The sequence below is a fragment of the Mirounga angustirostris genome, unplaced genomic scaffold (genome assembly GCF_029215605.1).
Source record: "Mirounga angustirostris isolate CCGP_5_RB_7025 unplaced genomic scaffold, mMirAng1.0.hap1 SCAF_15, whole genome shotgun sequence".
In the NCBI taxonomy this organism is placed as follows: Eukaryota; Metazoa; Chordata; class Mammalia; order Carnivora; family Phocidae; genus Mirounga; species Mirounga angustirostris.
This window is the reverse complement of record NW_026991723.1, coordinates 58,764,876-58,785,292: the sequence shown is the minus strand read 5'-3', so window position 1 is coordinate 58,785,292 and position 20,417 is coordinate 58,764,876. Positions and strand designations below refer to the sequence as shown.

The window sequence follows — 20,417 nt, the reverse complement described above, 5'->3', positions numbered from 1 at the left end:
TTTGCCTTCATCAGTGAAACTTCTTGTCTTCACAAATTCTTCCAGAGAATTTTTAAAAAGAGAATACACTCCAACTGATTTTATGGTAAGCACAGTCTTGATACAAAACCCAAAACAGAGAAAGGAAAATTATAAGCAAAATCATTCATGAATATAGTTGAAAAAACCATGAGTGGGAGTGAGATGGAGTAAGCACATTCCTCCTGGTCTTTCCCAGTGAATGCAGCTATAAAACCTAGCCAGAATGCATGGAGCAGAAGCTATTTGAGGACTCTGGAGAGTAAATAGTGGCAGGCAAATTGGGGAAGAAGACCAAAAAATATGAAGCACTGAACTGGCAATGAGTTCATTATTTTTTATCCTCTGGTTATCCTGCCACTTGGCCTCAGACACGGGTACAGTTATGAAAGTGCATGGCAGACAGAGTGGGCTAAGCAAAGCTCTAGCTTTCTGGTGGAGAACCAAAAATAGGAATCTCAGGGAAGTGAACAGTGCAAGGGAAATCACAGAGAGGGAGCACCTTGGGGAAGTGACCCTGTAAAATTGTTTACAAACTCCTGGGCTCAGCCCTGAGCTGTAACTAGGTTGACGTGGTCTTAATCAGCACCTAGACTTTTGAGAACCGAATTTTCCACTGTCCAGGTCCCAGACTGTCCACTGGGTGGCGCACATGTGGACTAGATCTGAACACCATTGCAAAGTCTTTGAAAATTGAAATGAAATTCTAACCACAGTCCACAAGAGTGGTTTGGAACTTATGGCCTGAATCTATTTAGGTCAATTGCATACTAATACAAAAATATCAACATTCTTCATATGATTTAAACAAGAGCCAGAGTTTCATAGCCTAACATTCAAAACGTTTAACATATATTCTTAAACTTGGCAGATGAATAATTAATTGGCATGTGAATAAGGAAAATCTCAACTCACAAATAAAGACAGTCAACACATGTCAATACCAAGATAACTTAGATACTGGAATCATGTGACAAAGACTTTAAAGCAGCTATTATAAAAATGCTCTAAGAATCGTAAACACCGTTGGAACAAATGGATAACTAGAAAGGTTCAGTAAGGAAATAGAAAATACAGAGAATAATAAAATGGAAATGTTAGGACTGGAAAGTAAGAAAACCCAGAAATTAAAAACTCACTGGATATATTCCAAAACAGAGTAGAGATGACAGAGAGAAAAGTAAGTGAACATAACAATGAGTAAAAATAGGTCTGGAAAACAGTGAGGAAAAATAAAACCCAAAAAGATCCCCAGGGACCTGTGGAACAATAAAAAAAGTCCAGCATTTGTTCCATCAGACTTCCAGAAATAGAAAAGGGTGCAGAGCTGGAAAAAATGTTTGAAGTAATAACAGCTGAAAACTCCCCAAATTTGGCAAAAGACATAAATCTACATATGCAAAAAGCTCTGTGAACTCCAAACCAGATAAAACCAAAGAATTTTGTCTCCATACACATCATAATAAAGCTGCTGAAAACTAAAGAAACTAAATCTTCCACGTGGCCAGACAAAAATAACACATTCCTGACAGAGAAGCAATGATTTAAATGAATGTTGAAATCTCGTCAGAAACCATGAAGGCCAGGGGCACCTGGGTGGTGCAGTCGGTTAAGCATCCAACTCTTGATTTTGGCTCAGGTCGTGATCTTGGGGCCTCAGGTCATGATTTTGGGGTCATGGGATTGGCACCGCACTCAGTGGGAGTCTGCTTGAAATTCTCTCTCTCTCTTTCCCTTGCCCCTCTCCTCAATCATGTTCTCTCTCTCTCAAATACATACATACATACATACATACATAAAATCTTAAAAAAAGAAAAAGAAAGAAAAAAGAAACCATGAAGGCCAGAGGAGGTGGCACAACATTTTTAAGGTGTTGAAAAAAGGAACTATCAAGCCAGAATTTTCTATCCAGTAAAAATAACCTCCAGGAATGAAGACAAAATAAAGACATTCTCAGAAGAAGGAAAAGAAAGAGAATTCATGGCCAGTTGACATGCTCTAAAAGAACGGCTAAAGGAAGTTCTTCAGAGAAGGGAAATGACACCAAAATGAAAGCTAGAACATCAGAAATGAAGGAAAAGCAACAAAAATGATAAGCATCTGGGTAAATATAATAGACCATTCTTTTTCTCTTGAGTTTTTAAAAATATGCTTGATATTTGAAAGCAAAAAAATATCAGTGTCTGATGGGGTTTTCAATGTGTTAGATGTAATGTACAAGATAACTATAATATAAAGGGCAAAGGTAAAGGGACTTATATGGAGTAAGGTTTTTATATTCCACTTGAAGTAGTAAAATATTAATTTTAAATAGACTATGAAGTTCAGTATGTATATTGTAATCCCTAGAAAAACCACTAAAAACTTTATACAAAGAGATATTGTCGAAACACAGTAAATTAAAATGGAGTACTAAAAAATATTCAAATAACCTAAAAGAAGGCAGGAAAGAAGGCAGAGGAATGCAAAAGAGGGGGAAAATGGAAAATGAATAATAAAACGATAGACCAGGCCGCCTGGGTGGCTCAGTCAGTTAAGCAGCTGCCTTCGGCCCAGCATGATCCCAGGGTCCTAGGATCGAGTCCCACATCGGGCTCCTTGCTCAGCAGGGAGCCTCCTTCTCCCTCTCTCTCCCTCTGCTTGTGCTCTCTCTGTCAAATAAATAAAATCTTTAAAATAAAAATAAAATGATAGACCTAAATCCAAACATATCAATAAGTGCCATTAAATGTAACTGTTTTAAACACACCAATACAAAAATCAGAGTTTGTTAGAATAACAAGATATGAACCAATTATAGTCGTCTACAAGAAACTTCAGGATGATATAGGTAGATTAAAAGGATGGAAAATGATAAACCATGCAAACACTAATATCAGACAAAGTAGACTCAAAGCAAGGAAAATAACAGGGGATAAAGGTGTATATTACCTAATGATAAAAGGGTCAATTCACCAAGAAAACATTAAAATCCTAAATGTGTATGTAAGTAACAACAATTACTTCAAAATACATGATGCAAAAACTGACAGGATGAAAAGGAGAAACACAAATACACAATTATAGTTGGGGACTTCAACACTCAGAAAAATCTGTAGAACTAGTAGAAAGAAAATCAACAAGGATATAGAACTGAACAACATCATCAACCAACTGGACCTAATTGACATTTATAGGACACTCTATTCAACAATAACTAGATATACATTTTTTTCCAAGTATACATGGGACATTCATCAAGACAAATCATATCTGGGGTCATAAAACAAACCTCAACAAGTATTAAAAGAACTGGGAAAAAATAGTGTATGCTCTCTGACCATAATGGAATTAAAGTAGATATGGTGAACAGAAAGACACAAAGAAAATTCTAAAACTTTGGAAATTAAACAAAACACTTCTAAATAATCCATGAGTCAAGTCTCTAGGGAAATTAGAAAAATATTTTTAACTGAATGAATGAAAATACAAATATAAGTTTGTGGGATGTAGTTAAAGTAGTTTTTAGAGTAAAATTTTTAGTAGTAAATGCTAGTATTAGAAAAGAAGAAAGGTCTCAAGTAAATAAGCTTCCACTTTAAGAGACTAAAAATAAAGCAAAATAAACCCAAAGCAAGCAGAAGAAACAATAAAGAGTATAAATCAATAAAATTGAAAACAGAGAAATAGAGAGATGAAATCAAAAGCTGGTTCTTGGAAAAAAAATCAATAAAATAAATCTCTAGCAAGACTGAAAAGAAGACACAAATTACTGACATCATGAAGTACTCTGCAACATGAAAAGGATAATAAGAGAATATTATGAACACTCTGTGTACATAAATTTGGCAATGTAAGTGAAATGGACAAATTCCTGAAAGCCACAAACTACCAAAACTCACCAAAGATGAAATGGTAATCTGAATAGCCCTATGACTAAAAAGTCGAATTTGTAGTTAAAAACCTCTCCCCAGTGCAAAAAAAAAAAACCAAAACAAAAAAAACAACAGCAACAAAGCAGAACAGAACAAAATAAAAAACCACCACAACCAACAACAAAGCAAAACAAAACTCCACGACTAGATAGTATTGTCAGCCAGTTCTACCAAATATTTAAGGACGTAACACCAATTCTAAGCAATATCTCCTGAAAAAGAGAGAGAGAGAGAGAGAGAGAGAGAGAAGGGAACACTTCCCAACTAATTTTATGAAGCAAGCATTACTCTGGTACTAAAACTAGACAAAGGGAGTCCAAAAAAAGAAAACTATGGATCAATATCCCCTAAGAACATAGATGCAAAAATCCCCCAACAGAATACAGTCCCCAACTTAATGATGATTCAATGTATGATTTTTCAACTTTATGATGGCGCAAAAGCAATACTCATTCAGTAGAAACTGTTTGAATTTTGTATTTTGATCTTTTCCCAGGCTAGTGATACGTGGTATAATACTCCTTAGCGGTGGTAGCTCCAGATCACAAAAATAAACAACCGATATACTTAGAACCATTCGTACCCATACAACCAATCTGAGTTTCACTTTCAGGAGCCAATAAATTACATGAGATATTCAACACTTCATTATAAAATGGGCTTTGTGTTAGATGATTTTTTCCACCTGCAGGCTAATGTAAGTGAGCATGTTTAAGGTAGGCCAGGCTAAGCTAAGCTGTTTGGTAGGTTAGGTGTATTAAATGCATTTTTGACTTGGATATTGTCAACTTAAAATGGGTTTATCAGGACATAACCCCATTGTAAGTTGAGAAAGACCTGTATTAGCAAATTGAATCCATCAACATATTAAAAAGAACAGTATATCATGACAAAATGGAGTTTATCCCAGGATACAAAACTGGTTCAATATTTGAAAAACAAATCAATGTAATCCACCACATTCACGGTCTAATGAAGAAAAATCACGTAATTTACACAGAAAAAATTTTTGACAAAATTCAATACCTACTTATTATAAAGACTCATCTATGAAAAACCTATCATATTAATGATAAATTTGACATATTAATGGTGAAAACTGAATGTTTTTCCCCTCAGATTAGTGACAAGTCAAGAATATTCCTTCACCGGGGCGCCTGGGTGGCTCAGTCGTTAAGCGTCTGCCTTCGGCTCAGGTCATGATCCCAGGGTCCTGGGATCGAGTCCCACATCGGGCTCCCTGCTCAGCGGGGGGCCTGCTTCTCCCCTTCCCTCTGCTTCTCCCCCTGCTCGTATTCTCTCTCTCTGTATCTCTGTGTCTCGAATGAATAAATAAAAAAACTTAAAAAAAAAAAAAGAATATTCCTTCACCACTCCTGTTCAATATTGCATTGGAAGTCCTAGCCAATATAGTAAGATAAGAAAAAGAAAAAGAAGGCATATTGGAGGGGAGGTGGGCAGGGAGGGTGGGTAAAATAGGTGAAGGGGATTAAAAGTACACTTATCATGATAAGCACTGAGTAATGTATAGAATTGTTAAATCACAATATTGTATACCTGAAACTAATATAACTCTGTATGTTAACTATACTGGAATTAAAATTAAAAACTTAATTTAAAAAAAGGCATAAAGATTGCAGAGGAAGGAATAAAGTTGTCCCTATTTGCAGATGACGTGACTGTCTACTAGAAAATTTCAAGAAATCTACCCAAAACACTCCTAAAACTAATAAGTGAGTTTAGCCAAGTTGCAAGACACATGGTGAGCACACAAAAATCAATCATATTTCTCTATACTAGCAATGTGTGGTTAGAAACTAAAATTTTTAAAATACCATTTATGATAGCTTCCTATGATAATTTTACAAGTAAAATAAAAATGAGTGACTATATGGCAAATGAAATCCAGCAATATTTAGAAGGAATTCTATAGTTACTAAGTCTAGTAATTATATAAAAATATACAGCATTTTATATAAAACTATGTTATATGTCATAGCCAAGTTTATACCAGGAATGAATGGTTTTGCATCGACAAATTAATAAAAGTGACTTGTCCTAATTAATAGATTAAAGATGAAAACCTGTGCTCATTTCACTAGATGCAGAAAAAAATATTCGATAACATTCACTGTCACAATAAAAACTCTTAGTGAACTTGGAATAGAGGAAATTTCCTTAAAGAAATAGAAAGTCATTATATGTAATATAATTGTGTATTTGGAAAGTATAGAAATATCTATAAATAAATTATTTAAAAATTATTTACATATTCTGGATACAAGTCCTTTGCCAGATAGGCGATTTGCAAATATTTTCTTCAATATGTGGCTTGTCTTTTCATGCTCTTAATAGTATCTTTCCCAGAGCAAAAGTTTTTCATTTTTTTAAAGATTTTATTTACCTATTTGACAGAGGGAGAGAGAGAGCGAGAGCACACAAGCAGGGGGAGCAGCGCACAAGCAGAGAGAGAGGGAGAAGGAGAAGCAGCCTCCCAGCTGAGCAAGGATCAGGGACTTGATCCCAGCAGCTAAGCAGACGCTTAGCTGACCGAGCCACCCAGGTGCCCAAAGGTTTTTCATTTTGATGAGGTCCAATTTATCAATTTTTAAAATGGATCGTGCTTTGGATGTCATATCTAAGAAATCTTTGCTTAACTCCAGGGTACAAATATTTTCTCCTATGTTTTCTTCTAAAAGTTTTGTAGTTTTGCTTTTTACATATTCATATTACATGATTCATATTAGTGGAGAGAAAATATTTACCACATGTACAACTGATAAAGGGCTCACATCCAGAATACATAAAGATGTCCTACAATTTGCTAAATACAAATCAATATACAAAAACCAGCTATATTTCTAAATACCAACTATAAAAAGAGGAAATGAATTTTTAAAAGGATATTATAAAGTATACTTACATGTGTGTACGAATTTTTAAATGTCAAGTACCTAAAAATAAATCTAACAAAAGTATGTGAGACCTCTACAAAGTGAGGTATAAAACTTTGAGAGAAATTAAAGAAGACTCTCCAAAGTGGAGAGATATACCATGTTCATGAATTTTAAAAATTGATACTGTAAATATATCAGATTTCCCTAAACTGATCTATAAATTTAGCACAATCACAACCAAAATCCCAACAGGTTTTCTGTGGATCTTGATGGTCTAATTCTACTAATCTAAACTATGTAGGATGTGATAAAGCTTTGGTAATGTCAGTAACTGCTGCCTGTGGTATTGGTATAAGATCAGAAAAATAGACCAATGAACTAAGAGAGCTCATAAACACATTTCTCTCTAGGGACATGTGATTGACAACAAAGGTCGCACTGCAGAGAAGTGGAAAGTTGATTGGACAGTTATATATCCACATGGGAACCTTGTGACCCCAGGGTAGAGAATATTTTCTCCAATTATCAAAGAGCAGTAACCAAAAAGGAAAAGACAAATAGGACTAATTACAATTAAAATATACCATGAAGAGTGAAAAGACAAGCCACAGAGGGGAAGAAGATATTTACCACATATGTAACTGATAAAGGGCTCATATCCAGAATATATTAGGAATTCCAGGGACACCTGGGTGGCTGTCAGTTAAGCACCCACTCGTGATTTTGGCTCAGGTCATGATCTCATGAGTCATAGGACTGAGTCCTGTGTCAGGGTCCACACTCAGCGGGGAGTCTGCTTGAAGATTCTGTCCCTCTGCCCCTCCCCCAGTTCTCCCTCCCTCTAAAATAAATAAATAAATCTTAAAAAAAAAAAAAAAACAACCAAAACCACATTGAGGGATGCCTGGGTGGCTCAGTCAGTTAAGCATCTGCCTTCGGCTCAGGTCATGACGGAGTCCCGCCTCAGGCTCCTTGCTTGGCAAGGAGCCTGCTTCTCTCTCTGACTGCCACTCCCCCTGCTTGTGCTTGCTCTCTCTCTCTGACAAATAAATAAAATATATATTTTTAAAGATTTTATTTATTTATTTGACAGAGAGAGACACAGCGAGGGAGGGAACACAAGCAGGGGGAGTGGGAGAGGGAGAAGCAGGCTTCCCGCTGAGCAGGGAGCCTGATGCGGGGCTCCATCCCAGGACCCTGAGATCATGACCTGAGCCAAAGGCGGACGCTTAACGATTGAGCCACCCAGGTACGCCCAAATAAATAAAATCTTAAAAAAAAAAGAACACATTGAGATACCACTTAATATCCAATTGGCTATAATTTAAAAGCCTGACAATACCAAGTACTGGCAAGCATGTAAAACAACAGAAGTTCTCATATACTGCAAATGACAATGTTAATTAACAAACACTTTGCAAAAATAATTTGCAAATTATCTTACAAATAAGAGAGCAATCCCACTACTAGGTATATGCCCTAGACAAACTTGGTACATGTACACCAAGATACACTCACAAGAACAACATTGTTTGTAATCGCCCAAACTGCAAACAACCCAGATGTCCATTAACAGGAGAATGGATAAGGAAAATGACATATTCATAAGACAGAATAGTATACAGATGTGAAATGGATGGAACTAAATCTACATACAACAACATGGATAAATTATAAAACATAATTTTGAGCAAAAGAGGCCAGGCACAAGATAATCCATACTGTACAATTTTCTTGTGAAGTCCAAAACCAGGTTGAACTTATCTATACATGAGAAATGCCTATTTAGATAATAAAACTATATAGAAAAGTCAGGAACATATTATCATAAAGGTCAGAGGGGAGAAAAGAGATTATAATCAGGAAAGCGGCCATATAGCTTTTGAGGTCTTGACAATGCTCTATTTCTTGTGCTCAATAGTAGTTACATGGATACTTACAATATTTACAATAATTTGTTAAACTATATAGATATGTATCATTGCTTTTGTGTGTTGTATTCACAATAAAAAGGGTTTATTTAGCATGTCATATTTCTTATATGACACAAGAAATTTCTCAATAAGCATTCTAACTTACATGTGATATATTTACTTTTGTTCAAAGATGTAAAGATTTAACACCGATCTTTTGGAAGTAAATGTGGAATGTTTTATGTCATCCTTTAAATGGTATAAAATACGCAACTAGACGTGGGATAACAGAGCTCCTTCTCACTAATGAGAACGGTGAAAATGCAAAGCATACTTGGTCCTAGGTATTTTCTAAAACACTTTTAACAAATCTTGAATATTCTAATTCGAAAATAAATGGGTAGGTAGGAAAGCATAGACTTGCCGTGATTCTGTGGCCAGAATGAAATCATACACTACGGCTGTCGATATTTCTGAGCCACTCTGTCTTTGTTTTGTCCTCACAGAACCCTTCTTCAGGAAGAATGCTTTCTCTGACAACAGCTCAGAGTGGAAGGGACAAGGTTATTAAACAGCTCTCATAAAATAAGCCCATGGAAAGATGCTCCAGCCTCATTAGCCATCAGGGAAATGTCAGTCAAAACCACAATGGGATACCACTTGCTCCCAGGAGGATGACTGTATTTGGAAAGACAGACAATAAGAAGTGTTGACAAGGACATGGAGAAGTTGAAACTGCCATACATTGCAGGTGGGAATGTAAAATGATGCATCTGCTTTGAAAACAGTCTGGCAGTTTCTGAAATACTTAAACATAGAGTTACCACAGGATCCAACAATTCTACTCTGAGGTATATACCCAACAGAAATGAAGACGCATGTGAACACAAAAACTGGTACATGAATGTTCATAGAGCATTATTCATACCAGCTACGAAGTAGGAACGACCTAGATGTCCATCAATTAACTGATAAATGAATTAATAATATGTGGTATATCCATACGGTAGAATATTATTCAGCCGTAAAAAGGAATGATGTAACGGCTCATGCCACGACATAGGTGAACCTTGCAAACATTATGCTAAGTTGAAGAAGCCAGGTAAGAAGTCACATACTGAATGATTCCATTTTTATGAAACATCTTGGATGGGCTAATCCATAGAGACAGAAAGTAGACTAGCAGTTGCCTAGGGCTGGGAAGATAAGAGAGTTAGAGAGTGACAACTAAGAAGTTCAAGGGTTCTTTTTGGGGTAATGAGAAAGTTATAAAATTGATTGTGATAATGATCGTACAACTCTGTGAATATACTAAGAGCTAATGAATTGTACACTTTGGTTGAATTATATGGTAGGTGAATTATATCTCTATAAAAAAGCTTTTCAAAATATGTCATCAGGGTGCCTGGGTGGCTCAGTTGGTTAAGCAACTGCCTTCGGCTCAGGTCATGATCCCGGAGTCCTGGGATCGAGTCCCACGTCAGGCTCCCTGCTCGGCAGGAGGTCTGCTTCTCCCTCTGACCCTACCCCCTCTTGGGCTCTCTCTCTCACTCTCTCTCTCTCAAATAAATAAATAAAATCTTTAAAAAAAATATGTCATCATTCCATCATGCTATTTATTCTGAACAACCTAACTTGGACCAAAGAACCCCAGTTTTTAACACCAGACTTCACACCTTAACAGAAATACTGTAAAAGTAAGACAGAAAAATACAACAAACTCTTCTTTGGCTGTTGGTGTCTTGATGAAAGGAGGCTTCATGGACATCCGTTTACACCGTTGTGTGGCATCATGAGGCAGGACATCCTAGGAAGATATGGAATGGGTAAAGGTTGCTGTGTGTGTGTGTGTTTGTGTGTGTGTGTGTGTGTGTGTGTAAGGTGTTTGAAGAATAATTTTGAAAGGGAAGGTGGGAAAAGAGAACTAGAAGGAAATCACCACAGGTGTATTCTCAGGTAGACTGATTTTAGGAAAAAAGTTGAAGATCCGGAAACCGATTCCCTAAAAACTGTGCATGTCTGAATTACCCTTGGAAAGACTTCATGTTCCTGAGTTTGAAGACCTGAGTTGTAGTTCAAAAGCCTTGTCTTTCAAGACCACAATCTCTGCTATGAATTGCTAAAGCTTCCCTTGTAGCTAAAGCCAAGATTTTGACTCTGAGTCCGGCATTTGGCTCTGCCAGCCTCCTCAAGGTGCTAAGCCTTGAATGTTTCAACCTTATGGTCTAATTTTAATGTGGGGAGGGCTTAGGTATGCCAAAGATCTCCCTTTTTAGCAAGCATCCTAGTGATTCTGCTACAGGCAAGAGAGGTCGATGCTGCCCAGTACTGCAAGGGAAAGAATCGATGGAGAAAAGGACAAAGAGGACAATGTTGTTAGGAGACAGTTTGGTAGCATGGTAGGAACAGAAGACAGACTGAGTCATTTAGAGATTGATCTGGAAATGAGAGATGGAGCCAGAGAGCAGAGACATTTAGGACGTTTAGCTGAGGAAAAAGATGGGCAGATAGCAAGAGGTGGGCCTCAGAGCTGAAGAGGGTTTGTTTCCAGAAAAAGAGAAACTTGAGAATATTTATGGAATAAAGAGAAAAAGTCAGGAAGGGGATGTATAGAGAGAAGGAACTGAGGGGTCCTGAGAAGCTGCGAGGTGACAAAATGGAGAGCCAGGGGAGGGGGATCGGCGTTGAATCGTGGGAGGACACAGCTTCCTCTGAGAGGCAGGAAAGCAGCAGAAGCTCTGGAGAGAGTTTTGGTGGATGTGGGACTGTTCGTGGAGCTCAGATCATGTGACCTCTCTTTCTCTGGAGATCTGGTGGCAGAAGGAGAGGTAAGCTGTTGAGAAAGAGGAGAGGAGAAGAGTGGGGCCTCAGGACACCAGAGAGGGCTAGAGAATCAGCTGTGGAGAATGGCATCCGGAGTCAGATAAGCCTGGTGGGCTGGGGGTGGGGGCAGCTGGGCTGAGTTGCTTGGATCTGTAGGACCCTTTTGTACTTCCACCTGGAGAATGGCAGTGAGGCCACAGAGCTGGGGGCTGTCCTGCGCTGAAGAAGTGAGAAAGGTGGGGAGGTTCCAGAGAAGAGAGGGTCAGCTGTGAAGTCTAAGGTCCTCACTTTCAGGGAGCAAAGTAAGACTTGGGCAGAAGGTGGGCTTTGAAGCAAGTGGCCACCCAGCAGAGAGGTCAAGAAGATGATGCAGAGCAGGTCGAACAGGACTGAGAGGGAAAAAGAAGGGGATGGAGCAGGTTTGAGCCATGAAGCTATCTAAACTGTCCTGCACGATATAATACAGTAGCCACCAGCCTCCTGGAGCCTTATGTATTTGGTTAGTCCAAATCCATTTGTGCTCTAAGTGTAAAATATACCCACGATTCCAAAGCCTTAATATGAAAAAAAAAAAGTAAATATCTCATTAATAAATGTTTACACTGATTATTTAATATTTGGATCTATTGGGTTAAATAAAATATATTATTAAAAGTAATTTCACCTATTTATTTTTACTTTTGTAGTGAAGCTTCTAGAAAACTTTAAATTACATATGTGGCTTGCGTTACATTTCTATTGCACAGAACTGCTCTAGATGCTCCCTTACTGGGACATGGATCGTCTGTGTCATGCCTGTGGCCCCAACACCTGGGACAAGGACCTGCACAGAGAGGCCTCAGGGAATGGTGTGTGTGTGTGTGTGTGTGTGTGTGTGAATTGATGAATAGATGAATAAGTAAATTCATGAATGAGTGGATAAATGAGGATCGTATATGGTTCTCAAGGACTTGGTAATTTTCTTCTCAGTTGTGGAGGATTATAGATTAGTACACCACTGGATGAAAGGGAAACAGAGATAGTTAGAATTGAGGAAAGCTCGCCAAGACTTTGAGGGAGGGAGTCTCTAAGAGCCTTTTAGGGGACCTTACTTGATATAAAGGCTCAAGAACCTGGACCCTTGCCACACTCTTTTCTTTTTTTTCCTTTAAAAAAAAATGTTCTCCTGTAGCACCGTAATAATGCCAGGAACCGTCCTAGGTATGCTGCACGTATTAACTCATTTAAGCTTCACATCACCCTAGGAGGTAGGCACTCTTGCTCTCTCTCTTTTGCAGATAAGGAAACAAAGGCACAGAGACCTGAAGTAGTTTGGCCAGGATTACCCAGCAGGTGGTGGAACTGGTTTTAAGCCCCAGTGGCCATGCTCCCAGCTACGACACCATCCTGTCCTCTCACCTCATCTCCAAGGTTCTTCCCAGCAGAGATACAGTAGTCCCCCCTTATCTGCAGGGGATCCGTTCCAAGACCCCTAGTCGCTGCCTGAAACTGCAGGTAGTGCCAGACCCTCTCTCTATATACTAGGTTTTTTCCTGTACACACACACCTATGATAAAGTTTAATTTACAAATTAGGCACAGTGAGAGAATAATAACAATAATGAAAAATAGAACAAATTTAACAATTTACTGTAATAAAGTCATGTGAATGTGGCCTCTCCCGCTCTCTCAAAACATCTCATTGTGCTGTACTCCCCCTTCTTGTAACGATGTGAGATGCTAACCTGCCTATGTGAAGAGATGAGGGGAGGGGAATGACGGGGGCGTTGTGACATAGTGTAGGGCTAAGACCGACCTTCCGCGGATTCGTCCAAAGCAGGATCGTCTGCTTCTGGACAACAGCTGACCACAGGAAGTAAAACCACAGATAAGGGGGGACTACTGCATAGACTTCTTTTTTTCTCCCTTTACTGATCTCTCTTTCACTCCCAGTCCCTCAGGCCCTGTATTCCTCGAGAAAGTTCCTGATGTACTTTGCTTACTGAAAACAGTTGTAAGTAACCCCACAACTTCCCCACAAATAAGACTCAACACACCACAGCTGTGTGGGCAAATACAACAGCCAAGTGACCCTGCCTGCTCGGTTCCGGCTATCCCCCTCCCTGAGCCTTTCCCACATCATTTTCTCCACCCCCACCCCCCAGCCCAGCCCATGAGCCTCCTGTCCCAAACCTGGGATTGGCCCTCCCCTGCCCTCCTGGACAGACTCGAGGGCAGTGAGTGTTGGAGGAGCCTGAGGCTTCATAACTCTAAGCAAACACTTTATCTGTCCATCTAGCAGATGCCGGCGAGAGAACTATAGGGGATAGAATGGGGGCTTTCCAGACACCACCTTGGCCAGTGCCCAGGAGATGCTTCAGTCCCACCCATCAGGGACTCCATTCCAGCCTCAGCTTGGATCCCTCCAATGACAGAGTCGCCCTGAATTTCCACCCACTGGGAGCAGCCCTAGCCCAGGATCTCCACTGTCAGGGCCAAACAGACTGGAACACTAAGAAGGAACCAACAGGCCATCTTCCTCTCTCTCTCATTAAATTGTGAATAATAATGCATTTACTTATTCTCCCACTGAAAAAGTTGTTTAAATCCTTTGAAGAATCTTGCAAGGTAGCTTGGCTAGACAGCAGGCAGGACAGTCCAGTGCCTCCGGTGGGGGGGCCAGGGTCTTCCACTCGCCTGTCTTTTGGTCCAACAAGTAGGCATTTGGGTTGATGGTGTAGTCCTTTGTCTGGACATCGCTGGCTGTGGTGACGCCCCCACATACAAACACTCTGCTGTCTCCAATGGAGCATATAGCATGGGACACATCTAAGGGGCAGTTGTTGGGCAAGAGAGGCACCGAGGTGGTTGTCTTGTTGGCCTTTATCTTCTGCAGGTTGATTTCCACACTCTGCCGGTGGCTGTGTACACAGAGGATGTTGTCCTGCTGGAAAGAGAGCAGGGGCCGGTGGTTGAACTCAATGGGGAAGGTGATACACTGGACCACATCCCCAGTGTTGGTGTCAAAGCAGTCCACCACTCCAACCCGGGAAATATAGCCTTTCACCAAGCACCGCCCCGTGACAATGTACAGATTCCGGTCACCCTTGGTGATCACGGCTGTGCCATCCATAGGGATGCTCATCTTCCCTGCCAGGCACCAGGCCTCCTTGCGCTCATCATAGCGATAGATGTTGGAGACATACCGCCTTGGAGCAATGCTCCCACCCACTGAGTACACTGTCCCCCCGCAGGTCACCATGGTGTGGAAGACAAGCCCAATCGGCAGGTCTGGCAACTTGGTCCAGGAGTTGTCATCCATGTCATACCGCCAAGCTGTCTTCAGCCCAGAAATCTGCTCAGTGGTACCACCAGAGATGTAGATGTAGCGACCAGCAGAGGTGGCACTAAGTGCTGCCGCCCGATAGGGCATCTCTGACAGCTTCAGCCACAGGTTCTCCTGGATGATGTAGGCAAACACTCCATCATTGAACTTGCCATGGGCCTTTTGGCCACCCAGGATGACCACCGAATCAAGCAGGGCCCCTTTCCGCTGGTAGCTCAACAGGCTGGATGGCCTCTCCTGCTTTCGGTCCATGAGGACACTCTCAATCAGGGTTGCATGGGCTGAGCTGTTCTCCATGCTCATCAACTTGTTGCTGGCAAACATCAGTGTCTTGTTGGAGACGGCATTAAGATTGATGTAGTTGAAGAACTTCTTGAAATACTTCTCCCGCTCATCCTTCCGGAAGTACACCCAATTGATGAGTGCGCTGAGAGCCTGGTCCTCATTGAGCACATGCAAGTTTTCATCTCGGAGCAGGCGGCCAAAGATGACAGGTGGACAGCGCATGAAGTGCATACAGCCCTCAGGACTGGCCCAGTAGTGGAAGTTGTCACGAATGCCAGAGTAGGCCAAGTCTGATACCTCTTTGAGCTCAAACAACTCAGCCAAGAAGAGGTAGCGCAAGCAGTTTGCACGGCGGATGGACTTAATCAGGAAGTCGTTACAGTGGATTCGAAGGCGTGGTGTGTTGAAATACTGGGCCCCGCGAAGGAGCTCCTCCACGTTCTGCTCCGAGATCACCACCTTGCCACTGTAGAAGTAGTCCAGGAGCTGGTCCACCGTGGCCGGACTCAGGTAGTTGGGGTCAATGGTGATGAAGAGCTCATCGGTGGTCTTCATGTCATTGCTGGAGATGAGGCTCTTCACCAGTGGGGAGACAGCAGCCAGCACGTTGCGATGTGCAAAGAAAACATGGTGGTCCACAGTCAGGGCCATGTCCCAGTACTCTTTGCGTTTCCTCTGTTTGTTCAGGTTCTGCAGCACAAAGCTGTTGTAGTTTTTCTCCGTGAATTCCAGTTTCATGGTGCTTCTTGCTGGCTGAGGCAGAAGATCAGCAGCAGGTACTGGAGAACAGACGTTCTCAGGCCTTTGGGATTCAGATTGATGGTTGTTTGCAGAGTAGTTGATCAGGGAGGAGGGGGGCTGGGAGAGAGGGTGATGTCATAGAATGGATGAGGTCATCACAATGCCAGCCCCTGAGGCCTTTCTCAGAGGCACAGGACCTTTCTCCCCTCTGATGGCTCCAACCTGCCAAGGCTAGATACCCTGCCAGGATTTAAAGCCCTGGGCCCAGAGCTCAGGAGAATCTCAGAGATGGGTTGCAGCTCTTACCTGGCGCTTTTAAAACTCAGTTCAAGGCTATTTTTGGAATGTCGGAGCCAGTCTGGGTGGGGGTGGTATAGGAAGGGAAAAGGGGAAGGTGGGGGAAGATAAGAGATTTTTGGATCTAGAAGGATCCTTCCATGTACAGGAGGGAAACAAGCCCAGAGAAGAGAAGGAACTTGCCCAAGATCACACAGCAGGTTGGAATCAGACCAGGGCATGGAAGCCAAGCCTTCTATAACTCAGTACTCTTCATCTTTCCAGGAAGCTCCTAACTACCTAACTCTCCCCAGTCTCTGATTCTCAGGCCTCTAGGTACCTTTCTCTGCCAAGGCTCCTGGCCATCAGAGAAGAATTTCAGGCTCTGTCCTTTGCCTTCTGAACTCTGTAGCCATGGACACCATTCTTCTTTAAAATAGAAGGAGATGGGCGCCTGGGTGGCTCAGTTGGTTAAGCGACTGCTTTCGGCTCAGGTCATGATCCTGGAGTCCCTGGATCGAGTCCCTCAACGGGCTCCCTGCTCCACGGGGAGTCTGCTTCTCCCTCTGACCCTAACCCCTCTCATGTGCTCTCTCTCATTCTCTCTCTCAAATAAATAAATAAAATCTTTAAAAAAATAAAATAAAATAGAGGGAGGTGTGGAGGCCACTGGCTGAGTAGGGATAGAGGAGTGAGCCACACACAGGGGGTGGGAGCACCTCTGAAGCCCTGATGATTTCAGTTCCACAGCAAACTGGGACCTTCTGTCCACATTTTCTTTCTTTTTTTTTTTTTTAAAGATTTTATTTATTTATTTGACAGAGAGAGATAGCTAGAGCAGGAACACAAGCAGGGGGAGTGGGAGAGGGAGAAGCAGGCTTCCTGCCAAGCAGGGAGCCCGATGTGGGACTCGATCCCCGGACACTGGGATCATGACCTGAGCCAAAGGCAGACGCTTAACGACTGAGCCACCCAGGCACCCTGTCCACATTTTCAAATCTGTGGTCATGCAACTTTGGGGGCTGTGGTGGGTCAGCTCTCTCCATCAAACGTCGACTTGGACAAGTGGCTCAGACTCTCTAAACCTCAGTTTCCTCATCTGTGACATGGGAGTAATAGTACCCGCTTAGAAGATTATTAAGAATTTAAATGAGATAGTGATGAGAGCGCGTTAAGTAACAATGTTTGGCTTGTAGTAAACGTTCAGTAAATGTTAGCTGCCGTTACTTTATTGATACCATCTTAGTTCACCCAGCGCCGGTGTCCTTGGCTGCTCCCTTTATACGTAAATACCTGTCGTGTCGTCTGGTTGGTGTTTGGGGGTGGGGGGGAGTCTGGAATCCCTCCGGAATCCCGCGCCCCGTTTGGGCGGGCTCCGCCAGCCTCGTCCGGCCACGCGGTGGAGGCGGAGAGCCATCTCGGGCTCGCAGGCCCCGGCGGCCCGCCCCCTGCGCTCGCCCGCCGCAGCCCCTCCCCGCGGGGACAGCAGCGCCCCCTCCCAGCCTCCCGGCCCCCTGGCCGCAGGGCTCCCTCGCGTCCGGCCGCCCGCGGCGACTGGAACGCCCGTGGCAGGGCCTCCCACGTTCACCAAAAAGCCGCCTGTGCCCGCTTTACAGGTGGGGTGCGGAGCCCGGCAGACAAGCCGACTCTGACTCGGGGCGTCACCCCGGGCCCCCCGCCGGGTGGGGTGCCCGCAGATTCCGCCGCCCCCGCGCGGGCGTGGGCTTCCGGGAGTGCCCGTGCCGAGGAAGGGCTAAGGGTCAGCCGGAGCCCCCACGGAGGGCGGACGGCTTCTGCCGAGAGTGGGAGAGCCCAGGGGCCCCACCCCGGACCAGCCTTGGGGGGCTCCCGGCAAGGGGCTCAACTCGAAGGCCTTTGCGGCGATGGCCACGTGGTTCCGAGAGGACCTGGGCCCCAAGCGCCACCCCTGACCCTTAGGTCGTCCTTAGCGCCCCTACAAGGAAGAGTGGCGCCTGACGCTTGGGGAATGGGAGCCCGCCTGCTCTTTCCTTCCCTGGCTTAGTCAGGTGATCGTTCAGCGTCTCTGTACCTCATTCTTCCATTTCCGACCTGGCTTTTTCTTTGGGATTTGGCAACTTGACAACTTCAAAAGCACTTAACGTTTTTTGTTTTGGGGTGGCTCAGTTGGTTAAGCGACTGCCTTCGGCTCAGGTCATGATCCTGGAGTCCCGGATCGAGTCCCGCATGGGGCTCCCTGCTTAGCAGTGAGTCTGCTCCTCCCTCTGACCCTCACCCCTCTCATGCTCTCTCTCTCAAATAAATAAATAATATCTTTCAAAAAAAAAGATATTATTTATTTATTTGACAGAGAGAGACACAGCAAGAGAAGGAACACAATCAGGGGGAGTGGGAGAGGGAGAAGCAGGCTTCCCGAAGAGCAGGGAGGCCGATGTGGGGCTCGATCCTAGGACCCTGGAACCATGAGCGGAGCGGAAGGCAGACGCCTAACCACTGAGCCACCCAGGTGCCCCAAAGTACTTACGTTTTAATGCTGAATCTGTTCACCTTGATTCCTGAATGGTATAGAGGCCCTCAGTCTCTTGACGGATCTCTGCACAAAGCTAAGAACTTCTGTTTTCCCCATAAAAAGGCTTAGATTTCAGCCTCTGCACCAGACTAGCTGTGTGGTCTGGGTGGGTTCTCCCGTTTTCTCCACGTGAGATTAACTGAGCTCTCAAGGCTTCGCCAGCCCTGATCTCGCAAGGGGTGGCAGCAATTTAGGCACAGGTGAGACCTCTTGGTGTTGATACCAGACACTTTTTCATTCCTATTGGCATCTAGGCCTGCCCTGGCGAGAGGCTGGCCGACCTCACCTCCTGGGGCATTCCAACCAAGAGTAGAGCATGGGTGGGGTCAGGCCTGTTGTTGCATCTGCCCCTTGGCCCCCACGTCCTGGGGCACTTTGGTGGAGTAGGCTGGGCCCCTTTGCTTTTGTTTCAAGGCCAGACCACCAGGGCAGGAAGGTCTCTCCAGTTGAGAAAGTTGGGCATAGGGGGTGTCACGGACCTGAGAAGGTCCAGTAGACTTAACTCCATGTGCCAGACCTTGTACAGCTGGACAGACTGCAGCCCAGAGTGGGGAAGGGAGCACAACTCTGAGAGCACAGGGCTAGAGCTTGGAGCTGGGGTCCCCGATTCCTTCCTCGGTTCTCTGGCTACAAAGGAGAGCTGGCAGTCTGGCTTGTCCTCTGCTCTAATTGAACTGTGGGAGTTGCTGTCTTTAAGAAATCCATTGAGGAGGGCGCCTGGGTGGCTCAGATGGTTGAGCATCTGCCTTCGGCTCAGGTCATGATCCCAGGGTCCTAGGATCGAGTCCCTCATCGGGCTCTCTGTTCCTTGGGAGCCTGCTTCTCCCTCTGCCTCTCTCTCTCTCTGTCGCTCAAGAATAAATAAATAAAAATCTTTAAAAAAAAAAAAAAAAGAAATCCATTGAAGAAGTAAAATTAGTGCCCACCTGCTCAGCCAGCTTTGTTGCCTGGCTTTTCTTCAGCCTAGAAAGCTCTTCTGGTCAGCTTTTATCTTTCTCCAGCCAACTGAGGAAACAGATGCCAGCCTCACGAGCTTGGCTGCAGGCCAGTGTCCACCCCCTGGTTGTGTATGTGTATTTCGCGCAAGGTCTCGCCAGGAGCCACCAGGAAGTCCACTGACTGATCATTCAGTCCCTGTTGCTCATGGTGGCTGCCCAGGTGTGGCCTCAGCCCAGTCTTTTTATTCCACCCACCCTCCACTCCCGGCCCAGCTCAGCATTTTTGGCTTAAGAAGACTCCCTCGGGGAGGGGACCCTCATATTCCAACCTTCTGGGGAACATCAGTTGACATATCCTTTTGCTGGGAAGCCCTGAAGACGAGGGGTATGTTTTAACGATACGCGGATTGGGCCCAGAGCTGGAAAGCTCAGGAGCGCCACCTCTTTTGTTCCTCTAACACTGGCTTTCTCACTTCCACTTATTTTCAACTGGCAAGTTGGCTTGCATATAGTTCTGGCTGGCCACGGCCCTAACCCAGACTCATGGCATCCTAATTTTTTTAGTTCCACTGGCAAACGCTCCGCTCATTTCTTAGCTCAAATTCCTGGTCCATGGCCAGCCCAGGGATTGGCTGCCCTTGGATCACATGTCCACTTCAGTCCAGTCAGCCGTGTGAGGGTAGGTCACACGGATCAAAACGCAGCTGCCAAAGGGGCGCAAGGTACCGGGGAGAGGTCGG

At 43.6% G+C, this 20,417-nt stretch overlaps 1 protein-coding gene across 1 annotated transcript; it reads right to left on the bottom strand.

Annotated features, from left to right (window-relative positions):
• Positions 1-12,662: 12,662 nt before the first annotated feature.
• Positions 12,663-20,384, bottom strand: CCIN (calicin). Its single transcript, XM_064578955.1, has one exon. The coding sequence runs from the start codon at positions 15,910-15,912 to the stop codon at positions 14,146-14,148; it is 1,767 nt and encodes a 588-aa protein (XP_064435025.1). The 5' UTR covers positions 15,913-20,384; the 3' UTR covers positions 12,663-14,145.
• Between the last annotated feature and the right edge of the window lie 33 nt (positions 20,385-20,417).